Source organism: Spodoptera frugiperda, chromosome 8, assembly GCF_023101765.2.
Source record: "Spodoptera frugiperda isolate SF20-4 chromosome 8, AGI-APGP_CSIRO_Sfru_2.0, whole genome shotgun sequence".
Taxonomy (NCBI): domain Eukaryota; kingdom Metazoa; phylum Arthropoda; class Insecta; order Lepidoptera; family Noctuidae; genus Spodoptera; species Spodoptera frugiperda.
In genome coordinates, this window is record NC_064219.1 from 4,144,363 (window position 1) to 4,165,360 (window position 20,998).

The 20,998-nt window shown below is 36.1% G+C and overlaps 1 protein-coding gene across 1 annotated transcript; it reads right to left on the bottom strand.

The window, feature by feature from the left end:
• Positions 1-12,997: 12,997 nt before the first annotated feature.
• On the bottom strand, positions 12,998-17,062 carry LOC118275560 (silk gland factor 1). The gene has a single exon (XM_035593568.2). The coding sequence runs from the start codon at positions 16,912-16,914 to the stop codon at positions 15,853-15,855; it is 1,062 nt and encodes a 353-aa protein (XP_035449461.1). The 5' UTR covers positions 16,915-17,062; the 3' UTR covers positions 12,998-15,852.
• Positions 17,063-20,998: the final 3,936 nt, after the last annotated feature.

The window sequence follows — 20,998 nt, forward strand, 5'->3', positions numbered from 1 at the left end:
TGTGAATTTTTCTGAGTTATATTATGTACTTTCTAAAATTATTTAGACATCACTGACAACCGGTGAAGGAAAACATCGTGAGCAAGCGTGGTGATTAATGCTCAAACCTTCGCCGTTTGAGAAGACCTTTGGTCAGCAGTGGACACTTATAGGTTGATAATGTGATGTGTGTGTTTATAAAACAAACACAGGTACCTAAAGCTATTAGACAAGAAGTTCTGAACAGTAAACATAGACACCAAACTCAAGTCTAGAACGTGATAGGAGACCGTGTAAAACATTTTTATAGTTAAATCATCGTCGATAACAATGTACAAACATTACAAATCGGCCGCAATCAAGCTTTAATAGATAGAACAAAAAAATCATGAACACAATCTAGAGGGCCGAGACTAATCACAGTGCAAGCACTGTAAAGCGTTATCAAACAAGTTATTGCTCAAATACGCAAGATACACTCGAGCCTCTCTCATTGATGGCCCTGTGTAAACAAATATATCGACTATTCGATAAGGGGTACGATGCGAATCGATACTGACCCGATACCGCGACGATCGGCAAATAACGTATTTGATAAAAACTGAACGCACCTCTCGCGTCGTCTATCGTCTCTGGTTGCATTCTTATTTTGAATTTTCAATGACATTCCGGACAGCCAGGACGCTTTAACTTTGTAATGTGACATTTGTGTCCTTAGGTATTCCTTGTTGGGCTTATTATTGGCGCGAAATATAGGTAAGCTGTGTATAATGTGTGTATAGATAAGAAATATTCCAGTTAATACTGACAAAGCTTACTGTAGTTACTACAGATTTAGTATCTCTTTGCAAATTATGTCGTTGCTATGTACGGTATGTATTCTTCTATAATATTTGGGTAAAGTAAAACAACTGATAAGTTTAAGTAGCAATTCTCATTAATAAGATCATACATCCAAGTAAATAATCATGTTATTGTCAATAAGCAATCAATATGTAAACATATTTGCAAAATGACGCCACATTCCGCCGCCATGACACCAGAAAACGCGCGAAATGAAAATCTTAGTGAATGAGTGTTCTAAATACAAATTTGTACACACTAACAAATTCTTATCGATGTTTGTTCGTTTTTATCGATTTGAATGTGTAACCGTCGATCGAGCCTGTTGTTATGATTCGCGAAATTTTGTAAAATCGATACTAATCGGTTAAACAAATATTGATGTTCTAGCATTGAGTTGTTCCGAACCGAATTGATGATTAGTGATAACATGTTTTATCTACGACAGGAAATAATTTTGCGAATGTATTTTAGTTTGACGTTATTTTGAAAATTTTTATCTTCTGATGTAAGTAGGTATCTAATAACGTCACGGCTTATAATGTTCTGGTGATAAGCAGTGAATACATGTTAAGCAGACATATCCACCAATTATCACTTATCGGTATCAACTTACCTGCCTCGTTCATCGAGTGGTCGCGAGTGCGATTGTCGGACAAGGGGTCTCGGGTTCGATTTCCGGTTCGGGCAAAGTACTGCTAGGATTTTTTCGGATTTTCGAAATTTTCTCATTAGTAGCACCGAATTTGGAATTGTGCCCAGTGTATGGCAATAGGCTCACCCCCTATTAAGTACATGGAACTTATAAAACAAATGGGGAAAAGTGGGTGTAATTGTATAGTAGTATTAAGTGCTGTAATGTGCAGTGCCTCTGCCTACCCCTTTGGGAATAAAAGGCGTGATATTATGTAATAACAATTTATTCCTATTAGAGTAAGGTTGCAGAGTACCGGTGGATGCAGGTCACTCCTAATTATCCGATCTAAAAGTCATTCGGTGATGTCTTTGTCGATAAATGATAGTAAAATTACTAAGTAATTCAGTAAATTACCTAGTAATTCAGGCACAATCAATTCACGCTATTTTCAGAGTAAACAAAAATGATTTGTCAATATTATGATTGTATTTGGCTAGATAGGTATCTACATGCGATTTTATCACAATGAAACATAGCGATCAAAATACTAGAAAATATTCTTTACCGTTGTTATGATAAGTCATCTATAAGTAAAATAAAATTAGGCACGTACTTCTAGCTTATAGCAGCATTACGTGCCTTAATGTGTACCTCTACCTAGCCCTTCGTGGATAAATAGGGTGAGACGTTGACGTTGATTTCTAGTTAAATAGGTACTCAAAAAAGTTTATATTTGTAACGATCGATGATCACCATCTAAACATAGTCTAATCTTATCAATGTATTTAAACTAACAAACTAGGTGGGTTAGCTACTTTTATTCCAATAGAAGTTTTGTACCTACTTAGATTATATCTTAATCTTTTTTGGTTTGGGCGAAAATCTTCCAATGACTTCTCCCGTCTTGGGCAAGGCGAAAGGGAGTGTCAGACTCTTACTGACTAAAAAACTCATTCGTACTCCTGCTTTTCGTAGCCGGACCGGTAATATTTCTAAATCTAGACAATGAGGGGTTTGCCCCTCATTGTCTAGACAAATAAAATGTTATTCATAACCTGATGGTTACACAAGAAAGTTTGAGATACGCGGGTTGGAGACTTGGAAATCGCAGGTTAAGAAGATTAGATATATTTGAGCTTTTTAAATACACCCTCTGTGAGGCCGGCCTCTGAAAATCACATTAGTCGCTGCATTGAAAGTCGTCCATCTCCCTAGGACGCCCCGAACTTCATATTTTGGATATTTTAATGGTCGGTCTTGACTGTAGATCCAGGCTTTCAGAAGTTGCAGTGGCTGCATACCTGTGTAAAAGGCTAGATAAATAAAAACAAAATTCTAAACGTTAATCACAGATAAAGAGCATTAAAGAATTCAAGAATTGTGATAGGTACACTACCAAATACTCATTGTTTCATACACATAGGTATTAATAAGTCTTTATTAGCGAGCATCCATTAAAACGTTTACTCCGGGCGCCATGATGCAATAATTAGAGGCATCACAAAATGGCTGACAGGTCATTGCTCCCGCGCCGATCAAGTTTACACTGTGCACTGCCAACAATTACGTGGATTTTAAAGGATTATAATACATTGTTTGGTTATTTAGAAAGCTAATAATGTGATTAGGAATACTTAGTTGTAATCCTGAAGATATTGAGAATAAGTAATAAATATTATCAGTAATGATTACATTTTACGTGAATGAAAATAAACCTTTTATTTTTGTTGGGACAAAAGAGTAACAATAGTATTACCCAATCCTTTTTCTTGTTCAAAGGGTTGAATAGATGGCTTTTGTAGTTTTTTTTTTCTGTAAAGTTATGAGTCACACGGCATCATCTGAGGACCGAGAATCCTGCATTGTATTGCATATATACACCGGGTACAGTGGAATCTTCATATTACTGACGTTTTTGAGTACACAAAGACCTAGAAATTAAATCTACGTTACTTAGGACCACGTACTGAACAGTAGCACCAGTAATTGAAGGACCAAACACAAATAAATCTGTTTACAAAAAACGACGAATAAAAATAACAGTAGGGTCGTATAACACACATTATGCAACAGTTCTTTGTTCTATATCTATGTAGGTATGTGTAAATATAACCCTATAGGGCTATCCTATATCTGATGACCATGAACACGACTGGGCGTAGCTCTGAGTCAAGAAGTATGCGATGTGTTTTGTTATCTAGTTTCTATGAAGACTGCAAAATACAAAACAATGGTGGAAATGTTTTCTTGACAGTGAAAATCTATAAGTTTAAATGTATATTTGACTTTATTAACTAGCTTCTGTCTGTAGCTTGTGTTGTTGTGAGATAGAAAGTAGCCTACCTGTTATTCCAGAACATAATCTACCCCTGTTCTAAGTTTCAACTCGATTCTGTAGCTGTTTTGACATGATTGAGTATCAAACTTACACTCTAAATTAGAAAGTTTGAAAACTCACTAATTTGTAGCGCCTCTGCGATTGGTTACTACCATGTGATCCACCTGCTCGTTTACCGGCTTATATAAAAAAAGAAAACATTTTTTGAAAAAGTTATATTACATTTACCATTTCTAACTCAAGGATTGTTCAGTAGATTTTCCTATTCGTCGTTCAATGTGATTTGGTCACTTCACGGTTTCATATACATAATTGTTACAATATCAAACAACAAATTGGATGTCATGTCGAATCTATTTTAGTTCTAATAAATTGTTGACCGTCTTATTCTTTTAAAATGTGTGTCATATTTTTATTTAATTTTTTAATATCCATCATGTAATGGCCTATCGCCAACCACCATTTATTAAATAACTTGTAAGTAAGTAAGTTTCCAAAAGAAAAGGATTGATATCCAAAGTTTTGTAAAGCAATTCATCTTTCGGTGGACGTGGGACGTCGGTTCGATATCTGGACGCGTCATAAATCATGAGTGGCCACGTCTCTCTAGATTGGAACTTGAAATTCAGTTGGTATAGGGGAAATTTGATTTGTTATACGTTATGTATTGGAATTTTGGGATTTGTTGAATAAGTTTTGTTATTGGTTTTGGGTCAAAACTTAAGAAGATGAAATAAGAGGCAACTTTTACTAATACAAGACATAATTCAGTAAAATTAGACCGTATAGTGACAACGATAAGGTCTAGCTAAAATAAAATTTTGTTTCCTAAAGAAATAAAGAAAATCTTCAAATACACTGTGAAAATAGAATATAATTAGTTCTAATAAAGTTTTCTATTATTACATACTTTCAAAGAAACAATTTTCATCTCAAAATCAGTCCAGTCAAACGCAAGATAATCCCTGACATACATACACACAGGTCTTCTATTTTCATTATAAATATGTACCACCTAGATTCAAAACACTATTACATACTTACTTTTATAAATTCCTCCACCAAACTAGTTGTCATGCCAGACACTTGATATTAACAATGACGATCAGACACCACGATGGCAGCATGGCGTCCCAAAAATACCACCAACAGTTTGAAACACTCACCTACTTACTTTAATAAATTCCATTACCAAAATGGTGGCTGTGATGGGCAATGGTGCCCATATTACCCAGACTGGGCACTTTCTTGTGCCCGGACAGGTTACCAGCATCGACTGTGTGGCGTCCCATGATGGATGGTGTTTGCTCAGCAAATAATTTTCAATTTTACGAAGGCGTGTCTGTTTTGTGCCGACCGGACGGACCGGGTGGATTTCGCTTAGAACGACTTTGTAGTGAATTATTCTATCAGTAAGTTTCTTGAAGTTTTGACGGTTATTTGAATTTTGAATGAAAATATACGTAGACTTATCCAGGGTATAAGCAGCGTTCTCGAAAAACGCCACAACTTTTTATTGTTTTTAAAATTTTAATCGTTTTTGGTTTTGGATTATTCACGCAACATCAGCCATAACTAATAGATTACGACACAACTATCATTACATAAAACAAACATTGAATTTCTTAATCTTTTGAAAATGTAACCCCTTTTTTACCATCACTTACCCTACCCTCCTTCCATTTCTCTCTGTGCACAGCTTTCTGCAGCCAATCCTTATTATAGGTGTCAAGTTCGTCCCGCCATCTCCTTCTGGGCCTGCCGCGACGTCTGTTGACGTTGAGTGGGCTCCACTCAGTTGTGAACCCACCGCTCGTCCGACATGCGGCAGACGTGACCAGCCCAGTTTCATTTTAAACTTGCGGCTTTCTGACCAACGTCAGCGATTTGAGTTTTAGAGTGCAGCATGGAGTTTCTTATTGTGTCCGTTAAGCGGACTCCATAGAGGTCTGTGTCCAGCAGAGGACGAGAACAGGCTGATGATGATGATAGTGAATTGGACTCCAAAATAAGTATAAAATAACTAACAATTCTCAATAACCTAAAAGGTGCTTTCATAAAACAGCTGATTCTAAAAGACATCGAGTCACATTCTCTGGCCTCGGTAACGCATAGAACGCCATGTTTGTTCAAGTGCACCACACTATAATATTCTAATAGACCCAGCTTAGTAAGTGGACCGACAGACATACAGGAAATAGCGGAGTTTTTATTCATAGTGATGTAATTTCAAATATTTTTTTAAAGTGTGATATCTTCAAAAAGATATTTGATTTTATTGTAACTTTCGTGAGACATACTAAATTAATTATTATGTTATCGGCTTACTCAGCAGCAGCGCGACAATCACCGCGTCGTGTGTCGCGGAATGCTGTTAATGAATATGAGCCTCTAGCATGGCTTGAAACTAGTCGAGTTCCTCGTCAAACAGTTACGTGAGTAAGCCGATAACATAATAATTAATTAAGATATTTGATATCGTGTGATATCTGACTGCGGCATTCAGAGTCATTTTAACTTTGCTTAGACTATTCCTTACTAAAGAGTTTGTTTCAAACACAATTGCTAAGGACTGGGTTAAGTAATCATTAAATGACTCTGAGTATGGCGGTTAGTAGTGAAAGGTAACTAACATCTCTGCCTGCCACTATAGGCATATAAACGTAATGTTACGATGTCAAAGGCATTGAGAAGTGATCATTTTACATCACAAGTAGTGTTACGAAATGTCACGCTCGCATCCAAGTGTGTAGCCATGATGTAACTTTTAGTAAAGAAATACAAAGTTACTCGTGCGGTTGATAGAAGCGGCAAAAAATATAGTATGTGGTTGATTACATAGTAAGGCTTTGCGTAGGAGAAATGGAAGGAGGGTAGGGAGGCCTTTGTCTTGCGGTGGGACGAACATGGCTAAAATATAAATCTAAATATAAAATCTAGTTCATTACTTAAGTATACTAATCCATCCACAAAATGTCTATACATATGTTATGAATGACTATAACACTACTTGCTTTGGGCGAGGCGAGAGGGAGTGTCAGACTCTTACTGACTAAAAACCACTCCGTTCCTACTCTTGCTTTTTGAGCCGGAGCCCCGGTAACCCGTTAGGCTGTGTCTAGAGGTTTTTGACAAAGATTTTAGGTAACAAAAATGTGTCTGATATCCTATTACCAAGTCTTGTTTTATGAGATAGGGATCAATTGATCATCTTATAGGTAGCAATCAGCCACTCTTGGAATCTGCCTATAATTTTCTTTTATTTCTTATTCAAAAAAATATTATAATCCCTCTCCATTTATGAATTTCTTTCTCATATAAAAAAGCACACAGAGTTCTTTCTAGCTTAGCTAGAATCACCCAAGAATCAAACTTCGAACCTCAAAACTAGCGACCACTTCGCACAACAAAACTCAAGTACTCAGTACTACTTCAGATTTTTACAACTACAAACAAACAAATATTTTTTCGACCGCAAACATAAGTTTGTTTGATACAAGTGACAGATTCGTGTATGTGTGCAAACAAGTCAATGATACAAGATGTTTGTAACTACTGTCTGTCTGTCATTGATACGAAGATCGCGTCTCTATGTCTCATCAATTTATTTGGATATGCTACTGGTGATTGTAATTTATTTTAGTTTGTTAGGAAAGGTTAGTTTGGGAAATTATAGTGAGTAGAGTTTACTCTTGCATAGGATAGGTTTGGTTCATATTATACACTATACAGGGCCCTTAGTACGAGTTTGCTTTACGTTACATGAAACGAGACCGAGTTCTGCGCTCTGATTTGCTGGTTCATTCGCACAGAAAACAAACTCGTACTAAGGGTACTGGACACTTGAGGATATTGATTGTACGGCGTAGTGGCTGAGTAACCAGCTGCCACGCAACTTGTGGCGGTTTCAATTCCCGCACGCAATAACTCTGTGTGATCCACAAATTATTGTTTCGGGTCTGGGTGTCATATGTATGTGAACTTGTATGTTTGTAAACTAACCCACGACACAGGAGAAAATCCTACGTGCACAACGCTGTATATAATTTTTTTTTCATCTATACCTAATCTAGCAGGCATATAAAGTAGGCATCTACCAAGTAAGGCGGTGTTATCGTTCTCCTTCAAAGCTGATAACGACCCGAGCTTTCATGATTATCAGAGACAAATTAATGCGATGACGTCACTTGTGATATCAGATAAAAACCTCCTTGGAATATAAGGTGACTTGGATAGTATGGAATATTCCCATATTTTGGAAATTTATTACCCTGGCTGTAAAGCAAAATTCTAATTTTAAACTTGTGTCATAGCGTGACACTTATGTGTCTTAGAGAGTCGTGAAGGTTAGGTTGTAATCAACAATAACAGCTGGTGACAGCTATAATTAGACTAATGATTAATTCAATTAATAAAACAATTACCCAAATTTCTGAAAATTGACTAAGTATACAAAATTCCAGGTTGATTGACAAAAAAAATATTATAATCGACTGCAATGCAACGTGCAGCATGTTCGATTCCCGCACGGAGCAACTCTTTGTGTGATCCACAAATTGTTGTTTCAGGTCTGGGTGTCATGTGTATGTGAACTTTTTTGTTTATAAACGCACCCACGACACAGGAGAAAATCCTAGTGTAGGGCAAAAATAAAGCTATGTAAGTATCTATGTAATAAGTCGCTGCAATACGTTATAGCAATGGATTGTGATGACATCTACAGAAAAAAATTCAATCCTAATGTGGGGCAAAAACAAAGGTATGTACGAGTAATATCTATGTAATAAGTAGGCCCATATTGCAATACGTAATAGTGATGACAGCTGTAGAAAAAAAAAAAAACGATCATTCAAAAACCAAACTCACCAAGCGGTCTCTATAACCACAAACCTCTTACTCAGATTTTTAAAATAAAATAAACTTTATCATAATATATTTAAAACTGGTTTTTCAAGTCTTCTTGGAATTGTGAGCAAGCGTTTAGCAAAAAGCAGTCTTTGTGTATGAGCTAGACATTTCTAAGAATTGGTCTAGTGCTAAAAGTTAGTGCTCGAATATTTTCGAGTTCCCAGACCTGATGGTTAGAGGCGTGAGTTAGCATATTATGTAAAACTACGGAAAATCGGCTGAGGAAACGTTAGAATGATATTTAGTAATTTTTATGATGATATCTTTTTTTACAAACGCAAAAATCTTTAAACAGAGAGGAGTGGAAGGAAGGTAGGGAGGCCTTTGCCCTGCAGTGGGACGATCATGGCTGAAATAAATAAATTAAAAATTACTTATATCATAAGACCTTACTAATATTATAAATGCAAAAGTGTGTCTATTCTTCGTCGTGTCTGACCGAAGCGATTTTACTATATGATTTTTGCGCACGGAAGTAGTTAACTATTACTAGTAATATATATACCTATACCTTATATAGCCTCTTAAGAGGCTGGAGAGTGATATAGGGTACTCTGACTATGCAAACAAAACCGTGGGTAGCAACTAGTATATTACACATAATATTACGTATAACTCCTAATTCCTTTTTTGACACTATCAATTTCCAAGTAGCAAAATCCCAATACCACTTTCGCCTACCCAGTCAACCTACTAGTACAAAAGAAAATTCTTCACCGTCAAAGACATTTTCCATAAAAAAACAGGTTTACGTTCCCAAACTTTCGCTTTTAGATCTCATAATCGAATGATAACAAAGCAAACCGAATAGCGAATCGATTACTTAATCATGATCACGAATCGATAAATCAATAAATAAGTTATAACTCGATTCGTAAGACAAACACAGTTAGATGGACAATAGCGACTGTTTAACGCGACTAAAAGCGTTGACATATATCACATTATGACGTAGTTCAATAAAAAAAAATAACAAAAAAAAAACGAAACGAAAACGAGAAAAGAACTCAAGCGATTCACTATAAAACTTGACAAATGACAAAGTTACATATGCTACCGGTGAACTGATACTTTAGTTTAATGTAAAGCTTGTTGCTATTGACATAAAGTTGTTTTTCCTAATTAGTCATGTTTTTGTGATTGTAAAATTAAGTTGGTTTTTTATTACGATGACTTGGAAGGTTTTTTGAATGGTTATCAAAGCATTGGGAGGTGGGTAGCGCAGTAGCTTGAGCCGTAACAAGATGAATGGAATGACAGACAAAATCAAAAGGTGGATAAATAAAATACATCGCCCACACACTAAGGGGCGCGTGTCCATTCCGGATTACTTTTGGTTAGTTGTGTAATCATAGGAATATAATACTTGAATATATTTGGGTTTAAAGCAGCTATGAATATAACTCGATCAATTTTAAATAGGGTAAGTACGCCAGTTTGCGTCCATTTTACGTAATGTAAGATACTGAAAACGTGTAAGATCAAACAAATGTGTACTAACTACTATTAAAATGGTGGTAGTTTTCTAATTTTTGGAAATTTTTAGAAGGTTTTCCACAACATGGACGCATGGCAAATAAGCGAACTGACTCTATAAATCTGGAAAAGTTTAATAATAAAATATGACTGTAACTATAAGTTTCGAAACGTAACTAATGATAATATTTCTCCAATCTGTTTTACTAACATTTTAATTAATTGCAGTGATTCTTATTGACACTGAATTTAATTTTGTATTTGGATAAAAACACTATCACTTTTATTTTGCATATTTAAAATGTCTAAAATATTACTCTTTCGCATTTATAAACATCAAAAACCTAAATACTGTACATCTCTGCTTACTACCTTATGTTTTAAAAGCGAAATGTTAAGTTACGTATATAGTAGGTCGATTACAAAGTGATTGACCGCAAGACTTAATCGGAACGCTGCCATCTTGAAATTATTAGTCAATCCGAAATAATGTGTTACATAACATTAAAGTGGGTACGTAATATGTAATATAAGATTTTATATTACATACTGAATTCCTAGAATAGTATTGGCTGATCCACTATATTTTGAAAGATATTGAAAAATGTCTTTCTCTTGATTATATGCCATAATGTCACATTCCTAAATTTCCACAACCGAGGATAGAATTGGAAATAATCAAATTAGATTTATATAATTTTCTAATACTATATCCACATACATTGAAAACCATTTTTTAACGTTATTTAAAACAATATTATTTATCTATTATTATGAAAGTAGATTAAGTACTTCTGCGATGCCCAATAGGGCCTATAATTGGGACATATTACTGTATTAAAATTGTAGACCATACTGTACACTATGGATGCATTAAAGTGATTTGATTTGATTTGAAAGCCAACATTTATCCTTTAACTAAGTTATTTAACTGCAGAAAATAGAAAACTATTGTTTCCAAACCCTTCGCGTGCTAGCGTCGGTCACTAGTAACTGACATGGCGTCTAAAAGTGTTAAGAAACCAAAAAAAAAAACGGAACACAGACGCAATTGAACATCAAAGACAGAAACGACATTACTAATTATTATCCAAAAAAACCTGACTGACTTCCACTTTCCATTATTTCACTTAAATAAGAACCTCCTCTTTTTTGGGAAGTCGGTTAAAAAAACAGAATCAATATCTTTGTCGTACAACAATGGACACAAGCCATTCATTCTTTGTCCACTCACTGGGTCAGCAGAGCTGTGGTTACTTTTATGACGGCTGTATACCACCCGCAGCGTCCCATGTTCGATTCTTGCCGCTAAATAGTTATACAGCATGAATGAATCCACTAATTATGTATGAATTTGTGATTTGTGGGATATGAATGAGATATGAAAACAGATAAAAGTTGTTTTTTGAAAAAAGTGTTAATGTCGAGTGTAAGTGCAAATGTTTAGGTTTTTACTCTTAAATTGCTGAACCCATTTCGATGAAGTTTAGTAAAGAGATTTTTAGATGATATAATTTTACCATTGATTACCAAACGAGTAGAAAAAATCTTCTTTCTTATGAAGTTACACGTTGAATTCACAATCGCTATAATATCATTAAAAGTAAAAAAGATTATGTGTAAAACTGTAAGATTACTATTGAAATCTTCGCCAAAAATAATAAATGCAAAAGTGTATTTGTTTGTCTTTCTATCACGTAGCAAACAACAACAACTAATATCCATTGTATTAGCCGCATTCTACTTGACAAAATAGAACCCTATAGGCACATAATTATTAGGTTTATTATCAATCAACCTGCAATCAACCACAATGTACCCACAAAGTTACGCACACGACTCTATAATATTATTTCTCACACAGCTATAAGAAAACATATTTCTTTCAAGTAATTTTTGCCGATTTCTTAAACAAATTAACACTAGGTATCCACGTGTCGAGCCCTTTTGTGTACTTTTATGGTTTTATTGTAGCTTTTTGTCGTTCGTAAGATAACCCGTTGACGGTTAGACTCTTGCGCAAGCCGACAAAAGTGAAAATAACAGACAGTAAAAGTCGAAACGATAAGTACTGATTTTTGTTTTTTGAAATGTTTTTACAACACACCGGCGACACCTTTGTTTTGTGTTAAAGGGTTGAGTTAATAATAATTATGTGTTTTTTTTTGGTATATCTAGGTTATTTCGGTGACTACAAAGATTTTGTTCAGGAAATCGATGAGAGAATGCGTTTGAAAGTAATTTGTTCAATGTTCCATCAGCCTATAAGTGGCCACTGCTGACCAAAGGCCTCTTCTCGCACGGAGAACGTTTGAACATTGATCGCTACGCTTACTCAATGCGGGTTGGCGATTTCAGACTTATAATTATTTGTATTAGGAACTAATATTAATTTCATATTGCATATTTGTACACCAGTAATTGTCAAACATATTGATACTATGCACATTGCTCGTCTATTCAAGCTTTAATATTAATTCTACGATGTATTGTTCTCCACACGTGTTTTAGCAAATATATGAACTTTGTCTTTGATGATAGTTTAAGATTTTTTAGTCAGTTGTAAACTGAATTGCTTTGTTCCATTTCTGTGTGATTGTTAAAATAATCAGATATATTTTAATTATTATTGCAAAACTGTTTTCTAATTATTCAATACTGAATATTTGTATGTATAAGTCAAATATGTTACTTAGTATTCACATATTCTATGTGCAGCAATAAAGATTTCACATTTAAATGCGTATCTTTCTTTTGACTGCCAATTTCGCCAGTCAAAATCACCTTGGACGGTAAATGAAATAAAGAAAAACAAATAAGATTTGTAAATACTTAATTTTATTAATTCTGAAACTAACAGATGATATATAAGTATCCTATCTATATTCGAGTAGTACGACATAAATATGTATTTATACCTACAAGAATTAATTTAGCACATCTATCAAAATTGTGCTAAAAAACCATAGCTTTTGGTAAGCGTGTGAGGTTCCGAAATTTACATTTAAATGTATTTATAAACCTAACTAAGAACTTAAATTGAGCAAATAAGCAATCAAAATTAATTAATATAAAATATAATTCGAATAAAAATGTTGATTAATTTATTTTTATACAAAAATAGGTTATGTTTGTTAAAAATAAATATAAGTTAAGAATATAAATGTTTATAACTTCTGTGCCATTCCTTTTAGTGTTTGTTAAATTATTATTTATTTCATTTATATAATTATAAACCTGATATTTGTATGGGTTTTATTGTTTTACAGAGAAAAGAGTATTTTCCCTTTCTCATTGTTGCATCGATAAGAGACTATAAAATAGGTACTTCAGATTATATAAAAATGCAATAATTTCATAAATTTTCACACTGGATTAAAAAATCCAACCATATTTACAACGAGTTACATTTCACAGAATTTACAAATTACATTTAAAACGAAATGAAACCCTAATTGCTCATTTTAAATGAAATAAATTCCAAGTACAGTAAATACACAAGACATTGAATAAATAGTAAGGCTATTTAGATTGTAGGTACCAAAGTACCAATATCAATAAACTTCACATAGTGCGCAAGACCTCCACATGTAAGCAAAGGTTATTTCCAAGGTAGTTCATCTAAATCGGTATGGTCAAGGCAAACATGGTTATGTCAATTTTGGCAGCCTCTGAATACTTCAGTTCTATTGACTGAATCCTTGTCACTTTTAAAGTGTTAATAGTGAGGATTAGTTTCTGGGTCAACTTTGTTTACGATAATATAAATATTTACGTTCAAAAATATCTATTCATTTTTATTTAAATGTAATGTTTAATAAAATGGTTATCAGAAAGAAATTTAATAATGGAATCTTTTGTTTTATTACGCTGGTTAATTTATTAACACAAAATAATAATAATAAATAAACAAAAGAAAACTACTCAACCCTGTAACCGCGAAACTGAGAAAAATTTCATTTAAATCGAAATGAAACGAAGTGAAATTTCAGTTTAAATGTAAACTAAATAATTTATAAATAAATGAAAGAATTATATATAAATTATATAGAATTATATAGAACTCACCTCAAACGCTTGCCAAATACTCGATGTCTTATGCTAAATCGATGCTTGCATATAAATATATATTCAATTGGAATGTGCAGAAGCCGAGATAGGTACCCATGTTACACCAAACACCGTTATTTTAACTTTTATAATTAAACTTATATATTATATATACAAAACTTATATATCTACACTCCTAACGCGATGGTTCATGACAAACTCAGATTCCATTTCGCCTAGCTAAAATTATACAAGGTGGTGTGGACAGGGTGTTTTAAAATTTAATTATGATTATACATAGGTCTCAATATCTTTAGTGAATGTGGTTTTAAGTTAAACTATTGTATGTTTCTTTGAGCACTTCTTTTTCTTGTTGTTTAATGGAACATTAATTTTGTTGATTTTTATATTTTAATAAACGATATTTTCATCACTAATTCAGTAATAGTGAAGGGAATTAATTATTTTATATTTTTAAGCTCTTTTTGAAACCAAAGTTTAATTTTAACACACTTTGTCTCATCCACCTTGTATATAATATATTTATATATATATTTTAAATTTTATACACAATTTGTTACACAGACATTGCACAGTTGAACCGTCCACGATATGACGTCACTTCTCGTTCCATCGTATACCAACTCTTAGCGACCGTTTTTTTACTTTTTTGATTGTTGTTTCAACTTTTTTGTGGAGCGTCTGAACGTAGCGTTGTTTTTATTTCCTTTTTTAAATCAATATTTTTAATATCAATGTCATAATGTTTCTGTTATTTGGATGATTTAACAATGATGCAGATATTTTATAAACGTTATCATCACTAGGCTTCGATTAGAAGCATTTCAGCTTTAGAAACATTGCGTTGAGATTTACAATTTGAAAATTATGCTACAATTTATTTTGTTACACTTCTTGTAATTTTTTTCCCTGACGGTATTAAACTTAAGGAAATAGATTCAATTTATTTAGCCTTCAATTTTTCCCCGATATTCAAATTTATTGTTTAGTTTATACACTATCTAATTGAATCAATGAAATCATTTAGTTAAATAAAAGACATCAACGCGCTACGCAAACAATTTATCTAAACAACAATCGATAAACAAAGCGATAACGTATTGATCGCGATACGCTCACACTTTTATCTAACTAGAGTACGCTGACTTACGCGGGCAAAGCTCCCACTTAGCTTTACATCAATTTCATACAAAACCCATCAACGAAGAGTTGGTATACAAGGGGCAACCGATTGTAATGACTATAAAGGACACTTTCTTAGAAGTTCCACGAAACATTTTAGGCCTAACTTCGCGCAGCCGCCGCCCGCCCCGACTCGTCTCACATCGTCCACCGTGCACTAAACATCTACCTACTAATAAAACGCACACAAAATGGACTCATTTAAAATAATCGCAAATATTTACACAATATACAATAGTCAGGTCGGGGGGAGCGCTGCAGGCGCGGTAATATCACCAGAACACGAAACGCTCACTTGGAGTCCAATATCAGGAGATGAGATTATCCAGGGAGTGGCGTGGCGGGCCAGCTAGGGCGCGGGCGGCTGCGGCAGGCACCACGACGGCGCGCGCCGGCCCGCCTACGCCAGCGGGTACTGTCACAAGGGCGGCTGCGCGTGCGCGTGGTGGTGGTGGTACAGCGGCGACTGGTAGTAGTTGTCGGCCGGCGAGTGCCCGTACCCGTAGTTCACGTCGTACATCTTCAGGTCGGCCTTCGTGTCGGCACCGGGCAGTAGCCGCGTGATGCTGAACGGGTGCTGGGCGGGCGCGTACCCCGTGGGCTCCTGCTTCAGCTGCGCGTAGTGTTCCAGCGCCAGCGGCGTGTGCTCGGGCAGGCACAGCTCGGGCGCCGCGTGCAGCTGTGCTAGCAGCTCGTCACGCATCTCTTTGTCCTCTCCGCCCGGCGGCGCACCTCCTCCGACGCCACCTTTCTCGTGTGAGTGGTCGCCGCGCTTCTCGTGTGAACCTCCGTGGTGCCCGTGCCCAGTGTGAGCTTTCTGTGCTTGTCTTATAGACTCTTTCTTCTCATCCTTAAATCGCTTTTGTCTTCGTAGGAAACAGCCATTCTCGAACATGTTCCCGCTGTCTGGGTGCAGCGTCCAGAACGATCCCTTGCCAGGCTTGTCCGGCGTCCGCGGCACTTTCACGAAGCAATCGTTGAACGACAGCGAATGTCGTATGGAGTTCTGCCAGCGCTGCTGGTTCTGTCTGTAGAACGGGAACAGGTCCATGATGAACTGGTAGATCTCCGAGAGCGTGAGCATGCGCGATGGGTTGTTCTGGATGGCCATCGTGATGAGCGAGATGTAGGAGTACGGCGGCTTGGCGTGTGTGTACGAGCGACGGTAGGTCTTGTCGTTGCGCGCTCGCTGCAGTGCTGAGGTGGGCGAGGCGGCTTCCTGCTCGCGTGGCAGCGAACCGTAGGGCACAGCTCCGCCGCCGCCCATGCAGGACGCCATGGTGCTGGGCGGGCTGTAGCCCACGCCTGGGGAGCCCATGCATGAGCTGCCGGCCACCATGTTGTTGGAGTATAGGTTGGGGTAAGGCTGCGCAGGCATGCAGCCCATACCGTTCACGTATGGGGGCGCGAGGCCCGGCGACAACGAGGACAGCGACGCGGACGTCGGCACGTCGCCGTACGACAGCTTCTGCGAGATCATGGCTAGCGCATCACCCGCGCGTGCACGCCGGCCAGGGGCAAACACTCGCACTGATTGAAAGAGTAAATAGAGGCCGGGGGCCCGCGCTCCCCTCCACTGCGCCGCGGATTGGCGCGCGGCGGGGCGGAGCCTGGTGGGCCCGCCCAGCGGTCCGCGCACCCCTCGCCCCGCGGGGCCCGGCTTGGCCCCCGCGCCACGCGCCCCCGCCCCTCGCCCCGCGCCCCTCACCCGCTGGCTCGGTGCGCGGCCGCCGTGCGCGACCCGCCGCTAATAATACCGCAGCTCCAAACGATAAAACCATGGAATTATCATAAGTGTTTCGGCAGGAATGTGTGCTTGTGACGACCGTTGAGACACGCCGCACGCCGTACAAGGCTCTACAAGTATTCACTCACAGTGCGGCGATATACGTTTCTTAGAAAATGTTTTTCAGAGATAAGTAATGCTCGCGAGTTGTTTGCTGATGTTTCAGTACGCGTATGTCTGTCCTTTGTTGTGGTTTCACTCCCGATTAAATTATCTGTGTGCTGTTTTCTTGAGCTATCTATAGGTAGCTGTCTCACAATAGGAGTACCTACTTGTACACGTAGCGTCCACTGAATGGAGAACTGAAATGGCTCTGCTTGACTCGGTATTCGTATTCTCCTTTATATGTATAAATAATAATGACTCCGTTAATAGTTAGATGATTAACCATAGTATTATTATGCATTAACAATAATTAAAACTTTTATCGAATTAACTAATATCCTCGTAGGCGCTACGCTACGGCTACGGCTACGCGCCGCTACGACTCGATAAGACAATACAGTGGCCTAATCAGATATGTTTTAAACAAAGAAACTCTTACCTTTCAATTACTAAATGTACTCATATTATAAATAGAATAGGTTTATATACACACGTTTTTAGTTCAAATCTAATAGCAATGAACACGGTAATTTCTTTTGTGTTCGGTTTGCCGGATAAAGCCCTACATGCCTGAAAAGTTTTAAAATCTTCACATGACATGTTTTACAGAACTAACATTGTAGGATATAGGATATTATAATAGTTTCAATTAATCTTTTTAAAGACCAGGAAGATAATTTTTCCTTACGGGAAATACACACACACTTAACAAGATATGTTTAGCATATTTTGTTAGAAAATAATTATAAAGAGATAAAAGTTTAATAATACCTTTATTAACCGGTAAAGCTTACAGAGAACAGACAGTAGATAAAACAAAAGAATAAACAAAATGTAGCAATAGCCAAAATTATAGTTACATTCAACCTCTACAGTATTGATTTTATGTTCAATATTTCAACATAGTTAGTTCACCAAAGAAACTATTACACATATTTCTTTTCATCTTATTTTCATACGTATTTAGAAATATATAATAGGTAGGTACATATATAACCGCAATCATTATTAATTGTCTTCCTTTCCTAATCTACATATAAAACATTATAAACATAAATAAACAAACAAATACCAGATAAATTAACAAATTAGTTGATACCTGATTAGTATTGAACTTAAACTGTTGATCATTATCACCTTATTTTCTTAATGATGTTTTAAAATATTTGTATAGTTAAGTATCCGACGGGACATGATTATTTTTTTTAATCCCTTTTGCTAATGATATCGTGTAGGATTATTTAGTTTAAACTATGACTTATATGTGCGTTTCATTCAAACCCTGTTCAAAGTAGGTAATACCTACCTATATGTATATTTTTATTAACACATAATATTTTTGAGCTTTTATATGATATAAGCTAGTAAACGAGCAGACGGATTATCTGTTGGTAAGCAATCACTGCCACCAATGGACACCCGAAAAACTACAAGTATTTTTATTTTATTTTATTTATTTGGCTCACCAAAAATTGGTTACACAGATACAATAAAAGGTTACATTTATGAACAATATAAATACTAGTGCGTAAAGCCGTCAAAGACCTATAATCTATATTAATAGATTGAGCTATATATTATCGTATAAATAGATACCAATCAATCTGTCTATCAATCTCTTATAGGTACGCATAGCATGCGTAGTATAGTTCTTAGGTGAGTTTTAGCCGTCGGTACCAATGGAATACCAATCATAAATAATATTTAGATAGTTAAATAAGAGTTTATGTTATAAATTCAACATATAACGTAACGTCACTCCTTTTTATCTCCGAAGTGGCAGACAGAGGTGCACAAACGCTATATAACATCCACTTTTCATCAGTTATGTTATGACATACATACATAACTTCACGCCTGTCTCCCATGGGGGTAGGTAGAGACAATGGACCGGCAATTGCTACTTTATTGCCGTGGTTAAAGGTACTTTTATGTATTTTTTAAGTTTTGATGAGTCTTAAACCTTATTTAATAGTAGGTCTATGCCATACACCGGACACAATACCAGGCTTAGTAACATTCAATCATTCATTTGTACTTTGACCGACTCAGGAATCGATCCCAAAACAACGTAATGTATCTAGAATTAATGTTATTGTGTGTATACGTGTGCAAAGCAAATTTTATTCAAATAGTGGTAAGTAGCTAAGTATCTAAGCAACGATGTTTGTTTTATAATTAACACATACTGTTCGTAATTAGTGGATGTAACTCCTTTGCTGAGTATAACGATGGTACAAAGTCCTGTATACGACCTGAGATGGGGATAATGAGTTTTGAGGACAATGGGGCCATGTGGACAATGCATGGTGTTATAAGTTGATATTACATTATAATGTTGTTACAATGTAAATACTAAATATTCATGGTATTTTTTTTTTAATGGTATAAGCCAAAACTGATGGATCACGGAAGATACAATAAAAGCCGTTGCCCATGGACACCGAACAACTTAAATACTAGTGCGTTAAAGCCGTCAAAGTTACTAGCTTAATCAGTGGAAACGGTCATATAGTTTATTAGATTGAGCTAGCTATAATATCGTATAAATAGATACAAGCAATCTGTCTATCAATCTTTACAGGTACGCATAGCATAAAACTGTAGTTTCGACTTCTTAGGTAAGTTTTAGCCGTCGGTACCAATTTTTGGAATGCCAATCATAATTAATATTTCAGATAGCTACATAAGATATTATGTTATAAATTTAACATATAACGTAACATCGCTCCTTTTAATCTCCGAAGTGGTAGATACAGAAGAAATCGCACATAGGCTATGATATACATCCACTTTTCATAGAAGCTACGGTATTATAAGTCTTAACTATTATGTAATAGTGGGTCTATTGCCATACACAGGACACAATGACAAGTATTCAATCACTCATTTGTACTTTGACCGACTCAGGAATCGATCCCGAGACAACGTAATGTATCTAGAATTAATGTTATTGTGTGTATATGTGTGCAAAGCAAATAGATTTATCAACAAATAGTGGTAATTAGCTAAGTATCTAAGCAACGATGTTTGTTTTATAATTAACTAGGAACTGTTCGTAATTAGTGGCTAATGTAACTCCTTTACTGATTATAAAGATGGTACAAAGTCCTGTATTCGATTTTAGAGATGGGGATAATGAGTTTTGAGGACAATGGGGCCATGTGGACAATGCATGGTGTTAATGTGAATAGATATGAAATTATAATTGATCTAAAATGTAAATAAACTAAATATTGATATGGTATTTAGTTTTTTTTTTATGATATAAGCCGGTAAACGAGTAGACCGATCACGTGATGATAGGCAATTCGCCGCTAGCCCATGGATACCCGAATTACCAAAGGTGTTACAAGTCGCGTTGCCGGCCTTGTTATACACAGTAAACATAGCTTAGTATCAGTGAAAATAGGTCATATTATGTTTAGTAACTTTAGGTAGGTCATTAACATATATGATAAACAAAAGGGGACCGAGCACACTTCCTTGTGGAACGCCTGATTTAACTGTTCTGCATGATGAAGAGTGACTTATTACTCGTTTAGCAATCGGGCATATTCTATTTATCTGAGTTATTTGACTTCTATTACTTAAATAAGATTTAATCAGGTCATGCATGTTTCCTCTCACACCATAGGCGTATAATTTTTCTAGCAGTATCTCATGATGATGT